Below are 15,863 nucleotides of genomic sequence, written 5' to 3'. Positions count from 1 at the left end.
TAGCAGACCATCGGCTGGTCGTTGCGGGCACTCGCGCCTGGAGGCGCTCGGGCGCAACTCCTCAGCCTCAAGGTCTGCTGAGTCGGCGCGCCTCCGTCATGGTCCAAAACTACTTTATCGGCGAAAAAAAGAAGTCCGCGGATGACTGATAAAGTTTTACCCCAAGCATTCTGTGAAAATGGAAAGCTCACAAAGTTAAAAACCATTGGGGTGAGTTTTCCGGGGTGAGTTTTCTCAGGTCCTGGGGTGAGTTTTCCTACCCCCGAAAATCTTGGGGGTGAGTTTTCCTACCCTGTGGGGTGAGTTTTCCGGAGTGAGTTGGTTTTGGAGTGAGTCTTCTTGATACCATAAGTGGTTAATGTATGTTTTGTAATCAAAATCTACAAAGTAATTAGTAAATAAAGTTTTCAAATAATTGTAGTGGAGTAAAAGTACAATATTTGCCTCTGAGATGGAGTGGATTAGAAGTAAAAAATACTGAAAATTGGAAATACTCCAGTATAAGTAAAAATGCCCCAACATTTTACTTAACTACAGTACATGTACTTAGTTACTTTATTCTGTAAAGTTTATAGGGATTTTGTACTGTGAGTGAGATTGCAACATCACGGTTACGTTCGTCTTCAGAAAGGACTACAAAAAAGCCCTAAAATACATATTGACTACAACTACCAGTCGAAGGCACGGTGTCATCGACTTCCTGTGTAATAGGTTATACCAAACAAACATGGCGCCCTCCAAGAAGAAGAAACATGGCAGTAGTCAAGCTTGTATCATTCCTGGGGGATATGCAGGTATTAATATATCGTTTACATTCATATACATATTTTATATGTTGTCAATATTAACATATTGACAACTCATCGTCAGAAATATTAGTGTTCACTCTTGTGATCTTTAACGTATCGTATCCGTGTAAAGCACCTCCTGCAATCCTGTGTCGGCAACGCGCTATGTCGGCTTTTTCGCTTTCTCGCTTGTAAAAATTTGTGTACATATTTAAACTTTCTTCACAATGTTTTAATTATTTAAACCAGTGGTTCTCAAGTATTTTAATGAAACCGTTTTGTGCCCAGGGAGCATTTGTGTTGTTAAAATGTTTCAAAACATTTTTTTTCCCCAAAATATTCCAAATTTTATTTCAAGAGTTTTTGAAAATGTACAAGTGAATCGTCTGTTTTGAATCGGCTATCCGATGCATATATAGGTTTAAAGTGTTCATGTAGCCTAAGTTGCTTCTTTTGGGATTGTTTTCCTATACCTTCCTACAGTAGGTTGCTTATTTCTCGCAAATGATGGCAACACTGTCGACATGTGCGTGCTGCAGTAATGTATATGTTTAGTGAATTTCTCTACTGAATGTATGTACGTATGTTGACCTTTCTGTCTTGTCTGTCTTCTCCGGCAGTGTTGTCCTTACAGTTCACCCCAAACAGTGTTGCACAGCACAAGTTGTACGTGAAAGAGCACAGAGTTCGAGCAGAGAAAACGACTTACAGACCCCTGGACAGAACATTGTTTGTCCTTAACATTCCTCCGTATTGCTCACAGGTAGGTTGTTTTTCCAAATTAAACACCTTTCCATATGGACGAACGTGATTGGCATTCAGTGATACAAAGTAACTAAGTACATTTACTCTAGTACTGCTGTACATAAGTACAAATTTTAGGTGTTTTGAATTTACTGGAGTATTTCCAGTTTTCAGTACTTCTACTCCACTACATCTCAGAGACAAATATTTTTTTACTCCACTACAATTATTTGAAAACTTTAGTTACTCTGTAGATTTTGATTATTATTACAAAACATACATTAACCATTCCAGACCTATATACATTTTGGCCATTTGAAAATAGCAGCTCTACAAGCTCACAATTCATCATGGCATTGTGAGCTTGTAGATCTGCTATTTTCAAAAGATCTTTTATACATTTTATACAATTGAAAACATGTGAAATGGGACATTCTGCATAATGAGTACTTTCTACTTTTGATACCATATTTTGAATTCCATACTTTAACTTATAGACTTTAAAGTAATTCTACATTGCAGTATTGATACCTTTTACTAAGTTAAAAACATGAATACTTTTTCCATCACTGTTGGCATACAAAACGTCTCATTTGTATACATTGTTACAGGCGGTGGTTAAGGAACTTTTCTCTCAGTTTGGCACTGTTCAGTCAGTATCGTTGAGGGACCAGCCTGGTTCCTCTGAACCTGAACCCAATTTGAGTAACGCCTTCCAACCAGCTAAAAAACAGGTGTGTGTTGTTTCTCTTGCTTTTTCTCACAGTGTCATTACAACCCCCTTTTACCAGTTATTCTTAATCATTGGTTTGGGATCCAAGAAGTACTGACTGGGTAATGGACAGAACATGAGCAGTTGATATGTTTTAACCACCTTACTACCTTACCTGGTTTCCCTATTTTGGGCATGACATGTAAAAAGAAATAATTGAAAACCCTATTCATTAATTAAAATGAGATAAAATGCCCATGGGGGAATTCAGTATTAAATACATTGGGTTTAAGATTTCATAGTCAATACCGGATTCAGGGCCCAGCATGAAACCAATAAGAATCACTGAGTATGAAGATAAATGCTTTCTGGTACCGGTCACTCATATTTCAGGTAATTTACTGTATCCGTATTTGCCCCTTGTATCAATGTCTGTTGGTTACAGGGTTTCAAAGTGGGCTACGTTGTGTTCGAGAATGCCTCCAGTATTTCAGCAGCTAAGTCTCACCCCCATGATGTGCCATTGGTGGTCTGTACAGAGCAGCAGGCAGTGAAGACCGGTGTACAAAGTAAGTTAGATTAGATCATTCCTTATTGTCTGTTGGTGCAGAAATTTGTTTTGTGTTAGAACACAAAATACTACATTAAATGACAATGTAATAAAAGATGCACCTTTATTGAAGCCCGGGAGAAAGTTCTGGTGTTATAACAGTAACAGCAGTAAACGGGTTAGGGTTAGTAAACCACATGATTTACAGGTAAGAGTAAAGGTCCTTACACACTGGAAAATGCATCAGTGAATATTTCGCATCAAACTTAATTTGGCGATGCCTCATTCATACAGTTTGATACTTGTATTTAAGATGAAATTTCAACCTACCCAACCACGGGATCTAAATGTCTCGGTAGAAGAGCAGGGAGACCACCTCTAATACTTAACCAATATGTCTCGATTGAGAGGAAAACTTACAAAACTAAGTGTGATAGTGTGTAGGATGACACAAAATAAATCAATGATGAGGTTGACTTTTTACCACCATGCATTTATTATTACATTGAAAGAACAAAGATTAAGAGAGGTTGGATTCAACTTGCCTGGTTTGACAAGTACGAATGTAAAAAAAAAAAAACACCCAGTGTGAAGTGGGTGGTGTGGTCACAGTGGTCATCACAGTGATGGAAGTTCACTTAAAGAAAATATTGTGGACCAACCATTGTACACCCCTAACTTAAAAAAAAACATAAATGTGTTTTTTTTAAGTGCATAGTCCTATTTATAATAGGGCTATGCACATGTGTCATGTTTCACTAGCCAATCACAGTCCTGAATAGACTGTGATTGGCCAATCACGGTGCAGGGTTAGGGGGGTACAATGGTGGCCAATCACAGCGCAGGGTTGGGGGGGTGCAATCGGACCCCCTGTCCAAACCTCACATATAGGGGCGGTGAAACCGCCCAAAAATTAAGCCCTGCCACCCAAAATCAGAATCATCCGCCCCCGCTTCCTTCCCTCCTAACCAATGTTGTCTATTTTGCATATTCTTTCAGTGAAAGCCACTTCTTTATGTGACAGAACTGTTTCTACACAAAGCCATACCGTAGTTTACTATGCAAATTTTAGTTGGAGGTTGCTAAAAAAGACTTATTATATAAAGCCATGAAGACGTTCAAATCCCTTCAACTGATGGAGTTTCTTTAATTTCTTTATTTTTCCAGAATGGATTGAGCAGTACAGACAGTCGTTCATTCCTCCAGAGACGCTGCAAGTAAAGGTTGACACATTCATGGAAGTCTATGACAGGAGGAAAGAAACGGTGAGGATTATTTATGTAGCTTTACCTCCAACATCCACACATTTTCCCAGAGATTCTAGCTCCTAAGACAGGGGTGGGCAACTTTGATGGAGAGGGCCACTATATTTCCACACTCACTCCAGAGGGCCACATTGCATATACTGTACAGAAACCTCTTATAGCTGTATTTAAACTTTTTTTTGTAAATGACGCGTTATGAGCTTGTAGATCTGCTATTTTTGCATTTCTTTTATTGGAATCCAGATTTTTTTGTGCCATTTTTCAATTGGAATCCTGAAAAGTAACATTTTTATTTAATTTCAAATGCATTTAATTATACTTATGTTGAAACTTTTTGAACTTAAATACAAATACATTGGACATTAAAAAGACAATAGAATTTTAACACTAGTCATTAACTCTCTGTGCCACACAACGAGATATCCCGAGTTTTTTCTGAATGCCCTCAGTGCCAAAACGAGAAATCCAGAGTAAAAAAAAAACTTTTTTGGAAAAAAATGTTCAGAACCGAAGATATCATTATCTGAAGATTTGCAGCTCCATCCACTCTTTGTTTAACTTATAACTGGAAAAGGCTGTATCTCGCTTCCTAAGCACTTTTTTTTTTACTTAAAAAAATTACTGGCACAGTATGAACATATTTTTTTATTTCATTGGCACTGAGAGAGTTAAGCTACTAATATAGACTGAAGTAATTAAAGCGGGTCATGTTTGCATGTTTGGAATTGTAACGGCTGAAATCAATAATATATCAGTATACCAAATATTAACCTGTGGGCCGCATTAAGTGAAGGTGGGGGCGCCAGTTGCCCATGTACAGTATGTCCTAAGACTTCCATCTTTGTTGCAGGAAGAGGAGCTACAGAAGGAGGAGGCTGAGAAGCAGCAGGAAGATGAAGAGGGATGGGTTAAAGTCACAAAAGGAAACAAAGGTGCCAAGGCCCGCCCCCATAGTGAGGCAGCCAACAAGAGGACTCTAAAGAAGGAGATCAGGAAGAAGAAGAGGAAGGAGCTCCTGAACTTTTACACCTGGCAGCACAGAAATACACAGAAAGAACGTAAGTTCATTATACATACATTTTATGCAAACATTGGGAGTACTGAGCCTGTGAAGGAGCTCGCAAGATTATATTTTTTTGTTGTTAAGGCATTTCTGCTCCAGTAGATGGCACATAAGACAGTAAATAATCGGTGGCATGGGTCTTGAGTCAGATTCAGTCCCTTTTCTAGAGCGAACATTGAGTTAAAGTAGCAGATCAACATGCTCACAACACATTGCGAGCATGTAGATTGGCTATTTTCGGTAAAGAGATTGTGTAGAGGGGGGGGGGGAAAAGGAGGGGACCAAGTATAGACCCCTGGGGGATCCCAGTCAAAGTAGGGTTTAAGTGTTTAAAATGTGATGCACGTTGAGCATGTAAGATGGACTGCAGATCTCCACTTACTAAATACTGTGGTTGGGATTGGGAATATACATGGAACAGCTTTAGAAGCCCGTCAGTGCTATAGCTGAACTTGTTTTCTAAATGTAACTACCATGTCTTTCAGATATTGCTGAACTAAGGAAAAAGTTTGAGGAGGACAAACAGAGAATAGCTGTGCTGAGAGCACAGCGGAAGTTCCGACCTTACTAAACCAACGGCTACCCTAAATAAATTCATCATCATTACCCTGAGGACATCTCCTTTCCATTGTTTTCTCTTATATATGAACACACAAAAATAAACTACTCCTTTTGTGAATAAATCACTAGTTCTGCACATAGTGTTCTTTCCAGTCTGAGGTGTGTTCATTTTGGGTTTCTAGAGTACGGAAAGCCTTAATATTTAATGATGTTGGGTACTGGTGCTGTTGTGCATTCTAAATCACACAAGATTGCTTTGCTTTATTAACCCATTTAGACCGGGAACCCCTCTACGTAACTATACCTTTCAATACGGAAACCCCTTTTGGGATTTTGTTGTTGCTATGTACAGTATATAGCAACATACATTTCTTGTAATTTTTGAATAAATATTTGAAGTTGTTCACAAAACTTAGGTCAGGATTTAGGAGGCGTTTTTCGGGTCTAAATGGGTTAAAACCCAAGAGCATCTCAGGACTCTAGAATGAATTTTACACACTGAAATATCATTTGAGCTGAAATGCTTTATTGACATGGATCAATGCTTGGTGGTGTATAACAAGCTGTTAGTGAGTGTTTCCTCATCCTTGACAAGACGATAAATATCAGGAACAGCGTTAGAGCGGCACTCGCAGCAGAGAGAGCATACATTGTAGTCTGAAACACTGAGGAAGGGAGAAATGGAGGTTAGAGATTACAATCTGATGCTAATTGTAACTTCACAAATGATCTAACATCTTTGGAATAAATAAAATTTGAATTTAGTTCTGTCAATTATTGAACTCTGCTCTTTATTAATAGTGTTAATCTGAATTTATAATAGATTGCTGCCGGTCAGAAACCTCATCTATTTAATCTTTTTTCATAAATGAATGCCCTATTTCACTTCGTATGACAGTGTTGGATGAAAATAGCATATGTAGTTTTATTTTGTATTGCCTATAATATCTCCTGTGCCCAATATAGGGACACCAGGTTGAATCTGTGGATTTTATAAATATTTAACCAATTAAAAGTATTAAGAGCTTAGCTACAGTATATTGGATCCATTTGGAACACAGGTTCCCTTTCCCTCATTTCCTGAAAAGTAATGGTTTTGGACTTTCAAGGTTTCCCCCACAACAGCGACAAATACATAATAAAGTAACGTAGGGCCTACCTATACCCTGTTCAACACATGGATTCTCCTCTGGTCCAGTGCAGTTCTGACCCATCAACAGAGGTCCCAAAGAGACAATCTGGGCCTGCTTGGACCCAGATGAAGCTTCTCTCCTCTGCCTCTCATTCTCAGATGCTGTAGAAGGAAAGTCACAAGAGCAACGGAACCGTTTGAACAAAGTCATGCCTATTCTTTCAAACTTAACGGCATAACATAAAAATATTGTAGACCTATTCAATAAATATAACCAAAATTGATTGACTGAATCAGATTAAACATCCTGATTATATAAAGACAATAGGTTTAAGTGTGATGAAAACACTGCCATTTATCCAGAGATGCTGCATTAATTGAAATCTGCATGTCTCAAAACTCACAGGTAATCATGCAGGGCTGTGCACACTCCACATCCTCTGTGCAGATTTCCACCCAGCAGTAGAAGTATATCTGAAATAGTTTAAAGTCATTGATAATGTAAGCTATCATTGTTGGCACAATTCTAGTCCATTTCCCCTATTCATAGTGGAGCTCTATGCAAAGAGTATATTGTTCTATTCCAATTTCCATTTGCACTCGCTCCCCTACTAATGAAGATTAAATTATATTTATATATAATTATTTAGCAAGGAATTTTTACATCCCACACCACCAAAAAAAAAAAACTATATACAGTATATATATATAATTTATATCATTTATGCCACATTTACAGTGCATTTACGCACTGGTAAGTAATAGTAGCAGGTGTTCATACAATTGTATAATCTATTATCACAGCAATAGGCTGATGTGAAGACTTTACCTCCTCCACACTTGGATGGCCAGTATGAGGGTCCACAAAGGCAAAAGTCTTGACATCAAATCGCCTGACCTGGGAGTGGGATGTTGTCTTCCCATGGCTGTCCTTGTGAATGGAACTTCTCATGTTATCCACAGCGTTAGGACACCTGTCCACAGTGTTGGGGGTAATGTGTTAGATAAGTGAAGCATTATGTAATAACATTAATGAGTAACAAAGAAATAAAACATTACTTATGTATTAATTCAGGTGATACATTCTCAAGCAATTACACCAGGCTTTGGCTATCTGTGAACAAAAAAATGCTCACCCGGATGCCACACTCGTATGTAATGTATGTACAGGTAACTTGAATCGGACAGACCTCAAAAAAGGTCTTTCCTAAATATTACCAGCTAAGCAGGTCATTTGCACCCGTGTTAACTGTTAATCCCCATTCCGAGATGATAATAAAGCTCTGCGCCGCCCAACGTTTGGAAGCTCTGACCACTGCTCCATCCAACAGCTACCGGCCTACAAGCAGAGGCTAAAAAGTGCGCCTGTCGTTGAGAGGGAGGTTTGAATCTGGTCGGAACATACAGACTATGCCACAATCCTGTTTTCGAGATACTCAGAGTCAAGGCATCAGTGCCCATGTTCCTGTCTAACTACTTCAAAAGAGTGAGTAACGCCCACGGGCACAACACCAGAGGGGGCTCCACTGATCTCATTCCCCCCAGATTCGGCACAAACATTGGGATGAATACATTCTACTATTATGCCACCAAAATGTGGAGTGCTCTACAAACAGTGACTCCCTACCCTCCTTCGAAACCGCCATAAAAGAGCACCTGTCTGCAAATTGACAAGTCTTCTATCTTGTATGGTATATCCAGGACTAAAAGTAGCTTTTCAAACATGAGAACATGTATTTCCATGATATTCCATTTAATTGGTAAAACACTTGAAGGTTTGTACTTAGAACTGAGTTTGACCTTTGACCAAGTACTGTAAGCTAGGGAGAGACCTTTGTGTGGGCTCAGCTGTAATGCAGTCAGTTAACAGTTCAGAGTTCCTGGCCATTGTAGAGTCCAGGTAAGAGGTGAGAGGCACAACAGTCGTTTTGATAAACCTTTTGTTCCTTGGTACAGAGGCATTGACACCCTCTGTCTTGTCTTGATTATCAGAAGAAGTCTTTTGTATTCATTTAAACTAATCAGAGTAATCATTGTTCCTTCCTGGGCCGATCAGCTACAGACAGGAAATGTGTAGTGAATGGTTGGAAGCCAGGTCAAGATGACTGGGTAAACAGTTAAAATATATACACTTTGATTATTCTTCAGTCTTGGGTCTGCAGTGTGTAGTTAAAATGATTAAAGTCTGGATAACTATGACTTGTATGGTTAACAAAGAGAAACGTCAGTTAAGGAAAATATTCAGTCTTAAAGTAACTGTTGTCTTTGTTGACTCATTGTATTTCTAACTGCTGTTTGCAATTATGAATGTATAATGTGTGTGGACTTATTTTGAAGATAATAAGATGTTAAAGGGATATTTCACTTTCAAAAAAACTTTTGGTCATTTTATTGTCTACTCAGGCCTTTGTGAACCCCCCAGACAGTTTTTAAGTTGCTCAATTCAGTATTTAGATATTTGATATTCATTTTATCAGACACGCCCCCTTCCTATACAAACCCATTGTAACTTCAAACTCCATTTTAACCATGTTAAATTCATCAAAAACACCCGTCCTTGGTTCTGGTGACTCACCCTGCCCTCCTAATGTGTGAGGGGGCCGTGTTTTTCCGATACATTTTTTCATTTATTTTATTTTGTTTTTTTATTGTATTTTATTTTTTTCATTTTCCCAAAAAAATATTAAAAATAAATGAAAAAATTAATTGAAAAAACACGGCCCCCTCACGTATTAGGGGTGCGGTAGGAGTCACCAGAACCAAGGACGGGTGTTTTTGATGAATCTAACATGGTTAAAATGGAGTTTGATGTTACAATGGGTTTGTATAGGAAGGGAGCGTGTCTGATAAAATGAATATCAAATATCTAAATACTTAATCGAGCAACTTAAAAACTGTCTGGGGGGTTCACAAAAGCCTGAGTAGACGATAAAATGACCAAATGTTTTTTTGAAAGTGAAATATCCCTTTAAACAAAGATTTCATAATTTGAGCTTGTGTAAAAGTATAGTTTTATAGATAAGGGTTAAAGTAAATTGTCACATGTTTAAATCTAGGCGGATGCTAATGCTTTTTGAGTTATCCTTTTAGCATTATTGTATAACTGTACCTCTGCACTTTTTGCAAACTGTTAATAAAGTATTCAATCAATCAAAACCAGACTGACTGGAGGGTGTTTAAGGACACCTCTGGGTATAACGTCAATGAGCTCTCAGACTCAGTCACTGGTTTATCAGTAAGTGCAATGATGCATTGTTCCAAAAAAAGACTGTTCGGATCTACCCCAACCAGAAACCGTGGATCAACAACAAGGTACGGGTCACACTCACATCACACGCATCAATGTGATGGTGCTTTCAGATACGGCAATGTAGGGCCTACTCACAGCACTCTCAACAGCGGCATCAGAAGATAAGACAGCATTCAGAGTAAAAATGTCCACCATTGTGCCCATCATCAAGAAATCCAAGGTAACATGCCTGAATGATTGGAGACCTGTCGCCCTCACCCCAATAGTCAGCAAATGCTTTGAGAGGCTGATGAGAGACTACATCTGCTCCACACTACCTGACTCGCTAGGTCAGTGGCAATTTGTATATAGTCAAAACAGATCCACTGAAGATGCAATGGCCATGGCTGTTCACATCGTCCTCTTGCACATGGATGACAGGAAGCTCAAGGACAAGTATGTATGCATGTTGTTCGTGGACTTCAGCTCGGCTTTCAACACCATAGTCCCAGCAAGGCTTGACATAAAGCTCAGAGACCTCGGGCTGCACCCAAGCATGTGCAACTGGATACTAGACTTCCTGACGAAATGCTGCCAGGTAGTTAGAATGGGCAACATCACATCTGACCCCCTGGCCCTGACCCTCAGCAAAGGAGCCCCCCAGGGATGCGTGCTGAGCCCTCTCCTTTACGCCCAGTACACTCATGACTGCATAGCCACGCACGCACAGTTCCAATGTCATCATCATGTGCGCTGATGACATGACAGTGATAGATAGGCCAGATTGTCAACAATGATGAGTATGCCTAAAGGGATGAGGTCAGATTACTGGCACTCTGGTGCAAGGAGAACAACCTCGCCCTCAATGTCAACAAGACCAAGGAGCTGATCATGAACTTCAGTAAGATGAGGGGAGAGCACGCACCAATCTTCGATGCAGGGTCAGCACGTTCAAGTTCCTTGGAAGTTGGGGAATGAGCTCAAGTGGGACACACACACCAGTGACACTGACACCACGCATGTGAGGAAAAAAGCTTAGCAGCGACTATACAGGTTTCATCGCCTGAAGAAGTATGGATGTGAGGCAGCTTCAGTTCCGATGGATGAAAAAAGTTTCAGTCCAAGCACAGCAGGTTTGTTATTTCCGTTACTTTTCTTTACATGCTCTTATTTGATTCGTCTGAGGGCAAATGTGACTTTCTAATTAACTGAGCAAGCCAAACAGCATTTTTCCAGAACTTCAGTGATCTGTGTGGGCAAAGGCAACGTTATGACTCACCCATCATAGAGGAGTGTCCACACAGATTGTCTGGAGGCTGGGTAAGCGAAACAGTCTCGTACACGCAGGGAGATTGTGCGGTCTAGAGAGGGTGGAGCGATGGAAATCTCCACATATATGACTTCACGGAGGGCGAAGGCGACAGGCAGCTGGTCTTCAGGGAAGAAGGAGGTGAATGATACATCTGGAATAAAAGACAAAGGACAATAGTTGATGTTTTGTGAAGATTATTACATTGTAAATTGCTGAGTGTTAATACTGACACTTAAACAAATAGGCTGCCACAATCGCAGTTGCACTTGAGTTTCTTTCCAGTGGAAGACCTGTTGCACAACAGCCCCTCTCCCTATCCTCTATGTTCTGTCTCCCTCCACTGAAGTTATCAATAAAGCAAAAAGGCTGTATAAAAACAATGAATTGAAAACTAGCTTTTGCATTGTAATTATTCTACATTAAATTAAATTGCATTCACAGTGAATTAATCATACTCCCTGTTCTTAAAATCATAAAATCGAATCTAATTTCACTCCTGTACCTGTTGCAATTCTCATTTGAACTCCGAAGGTCCCCAAGGCAGTCACAGGAGGTTGATTGGTGGCAAAGTATAACGACTGTGCTTTTGCAGCACGCTTGAGTTGTGGTGCCTCATACTCACACTGGACCTGTAGCCTGTAAAACCCATATTGAATAAGGTGCACAAATAACATGCTCATCTCCAGCCATGTGCAGTCAGTGTCACAGGATGTCTGTGGATCTCTTCCTCTGATACAAGATACAAAATGGACACAGCCCCACAATATGCTTGGCTGCTTCAGGGACTGAATTCTTTTTAAGATATTGTGGCTCTAATTAATTAATCTAATTAATAATAATCAGAGACCACAGCCAGGTGCCCACTTGGTGTCTCAACAGACATAATTGTTCTTATCCACCCCTCTTTCATCTAACGTCCATGCCAGGTTTTGATAAATTGTTCAACCTAAATAATAAAAAGGGATGGTTTCATCTTGTGTTCATCCTGTGAATTGTAGGAAATGTAGGCAGATGTAACATGGCACCTGAATGGTGGATGTTGGCTCACAGTTTTGGTCTGCACCACTGCCTCCACTTCCACCTCATACCTCACCACATCTCCAACTACCTACAACAAAAACAAGACAGACGGGAGAGAAGCCTGATTAATTATGAACAACTTCTCACACACACGTACGCACGCACACATGTACGAGTGTGCGTGTCTAAGTGCGTCAAAGACCATGTAAAGACTAAAAAGCCAATGTGATGACGTGATGGAGGAGCCACATTATTGTATGTAGAATTACCTTCATCTTCGCACCACAGTCCATGACACCAATCTTGAAAACAGCAGTGTCTGCAGTGGTGACTGCAGGGGAGCAGTGAGTGTGTGGCTGATTCTTAACTACAAGACTACTGGGACCAAATGGGAACTCACTGACTGCAGTCTTCACAGTGAACACAAAGTGACCGTCCAAGGAACAGGCTGAAAATAACAAATTGGGGGAAAAAATTGTTTTGTCTTTAGCAGAGTCGTTGTTTGGCAGGGTGGCCCCCATTGTTAGAATGACTATCTCATGACTGAAAGGTAATGTTCCATCCTATGGAATAGCTGACATATCACACAGATGTGTCACTGTGAGTGTGAACACAAATAAAGTACTCATGTCACATTACCATTGAGTTTGTAGTAGCAGGTCGAATCTTGAACATCATAGCAGCATCCCAGTTTTTGGCAGATATCAATGGAGACATTTTGGCGGCCACAATCCACTCGTAGATCTCTCCGGGTATCACAATTTCTAGGCAGTACTGGAGGAACAACATATTTTAGTACTTGTGGTAAATAGTTCATTCATTGCATCAAACAATTGTCTTACATTTAGCATCTTCTCTAATTTCTCACTTTTTTCTTTTAACAGATAGATAGATCCACATTACAAACCTTGGAACCATCTCAGATGGTCTGTAGTCAAATATGCATGGAAAGTAATAGGCAATACAACGGTTTGTTTTGAATGTCTATAATTTCTTTAACATTCTAACACACTAAAGTCTGGTGAAAAGTAAATCGTTTTTAATTGTTTTCAGATATGAAGATGTGTATCACACGTGTACTCACGTGTGGTGGTGATGTAGGGCCTTGGACAGCTGATTTTGACCTCGAACCACCGATCATCTCCGGTCAGCTGCACCAGTAGCGGTATGACCACCTTGCTACCCTGTTGATAAACAAGAATAGAAAGATGGATGTTAGGAAACTATGCTATGGAAAATATAATGGCCATTTTTAAATAGTCACACACCCCAACCTCAATGCAAAAATATTTATTAAGGCCTTGCCATGGCTGTTTAGCAATATCCTTAATAAATATTTTTGCATCGAGGCTGTAACATGTGACTTTTATGCTTTGCTTCAGTTTATTGGCCAAATCAACCATGGTCAGCATCTCACCAACACAGGTTTGTGCCTTTGTGGTAGTCTACATGTCATTTTTAGGAAACTCTCACACACACTGGGCCTTCAGATTATGGTTATTAATAAAATGGATAGTGCGATTGTTTGGCCCAGAGTCCCAGACACAGTGAGGCTACTTTACCTCCATGTCCACAAGAGTATAGCAGCTGTCATATTTGCTGAAAAAAATTAGGGTGTTGTTCTTATCTCTCTTCCACACCCCACAGTGTTCATCATTACGCACAGGAACTTCTCCTGCACTGTCTGGAGATGTTAGAAAGGTCACTTTGTTGATCATATATTATAGTCTGATCTTAAATTAATCCAATAATACAGTACAGGAATTAAATATTGTTAATGTTCTATCAACTTGATAGCCCACTTGAGTATGACTATCTAGCAGTGGTGGAAAAAAGTACTCAAATTTCTTAAGTAAAATGATCAATCCTGCAATGTAGAAATACTGTTACAAGTAAAAATCCGGAATTAAAGATTTACTTGATTAAAAGTAAAAAAAAGTATTGGTATCAAAATGGACTTAAAGTACCAAAAGTAGAAAGTACTCATTATGCAGAATGTCCCGTTTCACAAGTTTTCAAATGTATGAAATGTATACAAATCTTTTGAAAATAGCAGATTACTTTCCACCACTGCTATCCAGTTAAAGCTGTAGCCCAACGTTGACTGTTAATTACAAAGAATATCTTGGCCTAGCTTACCTTCTACGCGTAGATTACTTTGGACCAGTCGACCAAATACAGCACGTATTCTATGACTGGAACAGGTAACTTTGGGCAGGACATCCCTCTCCCCAAGTGTTTGTTCTTTCTTGTGCGACAGACACATTATGTATTGAGCCATGAGGGCAGCAGTTACCCAAATCAAAGAGAGATTTGATGAACAATAATTCATTTTTGTTGCAGTGTAGATGTATGTTTGTGTATCACTATCGAACGAGTTAAATTTCAATTCACTTTAAACAGTGTTTGGTTGGATGTGTTTTTGTGGGTCACGGCAGAAATCACGTGACTTATATTAATTATACTAATCAGTGCGAGACTTGCATTTGTATCGGTGAAGTTATGTAGCTATTATTTATTTGTTTTAATTAAACTGAAAAATAAAGAAATAATAATAATAATCTAATTTTTACATTCTAATAAAAATGAGGACACATTCATTTGAAAGTCAGCGTTTAAAATGACAGCACAGCCTCTCCTCATGGAAGCATCATCGCCCTCTCTCATTATATTATCCCCGTGGAAATGCTAATGCACCTAATTATTATATAACCACTTAGTCACTTCATTGCCAGCTGTATCTTTCCTTTTAAATGTCACGTTAAAAAGACCTGTAATGATTCATGCAGTGAGTCAGAACCATAGAGTTAAAAATAAGGTCAGAACACTGGCCATTTGGTTTGTCCCTTAGAAACACACAATGGTGTATAGTAACTACATGTACTCAAGTACAATTTTGAGGTATTTTACTTTACTGGAGTATTTCCGATTTTCAATACTTTTACTCCACTGATTATTTGACAACTTTATAGTTACTACTAGTTATTTTGTAGATTTTGATTATTATTATAAAACAATAAAAATATGCATTAACCACTTCAACTTATACTTTGGCTATTTGAAAATAGCCGATCTGCAAGCTCAGAACGCTTCGCTTTGTGTCACCTTCTGAGCTTGTAGATCTGCTATTTTCAAAAGATTTCTATACATTTTGAACATTTGTGAAATAGGACATTCTGCATAATGAGTACTTTTACTTTTGGTACTCTAAGTACATTTTGATGCCAATACTTGTTTTGTACTTACTCAAGTACATTTTCAATACCGGGACCGAGTTTAACACATGGCATCAAGATATTACAAGACCAATTAAAGTATAGGCCATCTTTCATTAATTCAATTAGAAATGTACACGACAAATATTCTGGCCAACTGGCCAATGTTGTATTGAAGGTCTAATCGCAGATGCAATGCTTGAGATCTAATTGGAAGACAAGTATTACAGGATTACTGAAGAGAAGACATTCATGTATAACAGTAATGTAAT

General features: G+C 39.1%; 2 protein-coding genes across 2 annotated transcripts; one reads left to right on the top strand and one right to left on the bottom strand.

The window, feature by feature from the left end:
* Nucleotides 1-726: 726 nt before the first annotated feature.
* rrp7a (ribosomal RNA processing 7 homolog A) lies at nt 727-5,734 on the top strand. Its single transcript, XM_080447485.1, has 7 exons — nt 727-794; nt 1,409-1,551; nt 2,144-2,266; nt 2,690-2,813; nt 3,962-4,059; nt 4,910-5,117; nt 5,608-5,734. The coding sequence occupies exons 1-7, from the start codon at nt 728-730 to the stop codon at nt 5,691-5,693; spliced, it is 849 nt and encodes a 282-aa protein (XP_080303611.1). The 5' UTR covers nt 727; the 3' UTR covers nt 5,694-5,734.
* A 144-nt stretch (nt 5,735-5,878) lies between these two features.
* On the bottom strand, nt 5,879-13,944 carry LOC308099478 (zona pellucida sperm-binding protein 4-like; the record flags this gene model as incomplete). The annotated part of the gene is made up of 11 exons (XM_080448223.1): nt 5,879-6,348; nt 6,843-6,977; nt 7,220-7,289; nt 7,645-7,789; nt 11,324-11,507; nt 11,859-11,992; nt 12,382-12,464; nt 12,646-12,824; nt 13,016-13,150; nt 13,461-13,560; nt 13,939-13,944. The coding sequence occupies 11 exons, from the start codon at nt 13,942-13,944 to the stop codon at nt 6,209-6,211; spliced, it is 1,311 nt and encodes a 436-aa protein (XP_080304349.1). The 3' UTR covers nt 5,879-6,208.
* Between the last annotated feature and the right edge of the window lie 1,919 nt (nt 13,945-15,863).

Source organism: Gymnoscopelus braueri, assembly GCF_963280865.1.
Source record: "Gymnoscopelus braueri genome assembly, chromosome: 13".
NCBI classification, from domain to species: Eukaryota; Metazoa; Chordata; class Actinopteri; order Myctophiformes; family Myctophidae; genus Gymnoscopelus; species Gymnoscopelus braueri.
The sequence above is the reverse complement of the archived record's forward strand: the minus strand, read 5'-3'. Positions and strand labels throughout refer to the sequence as shown.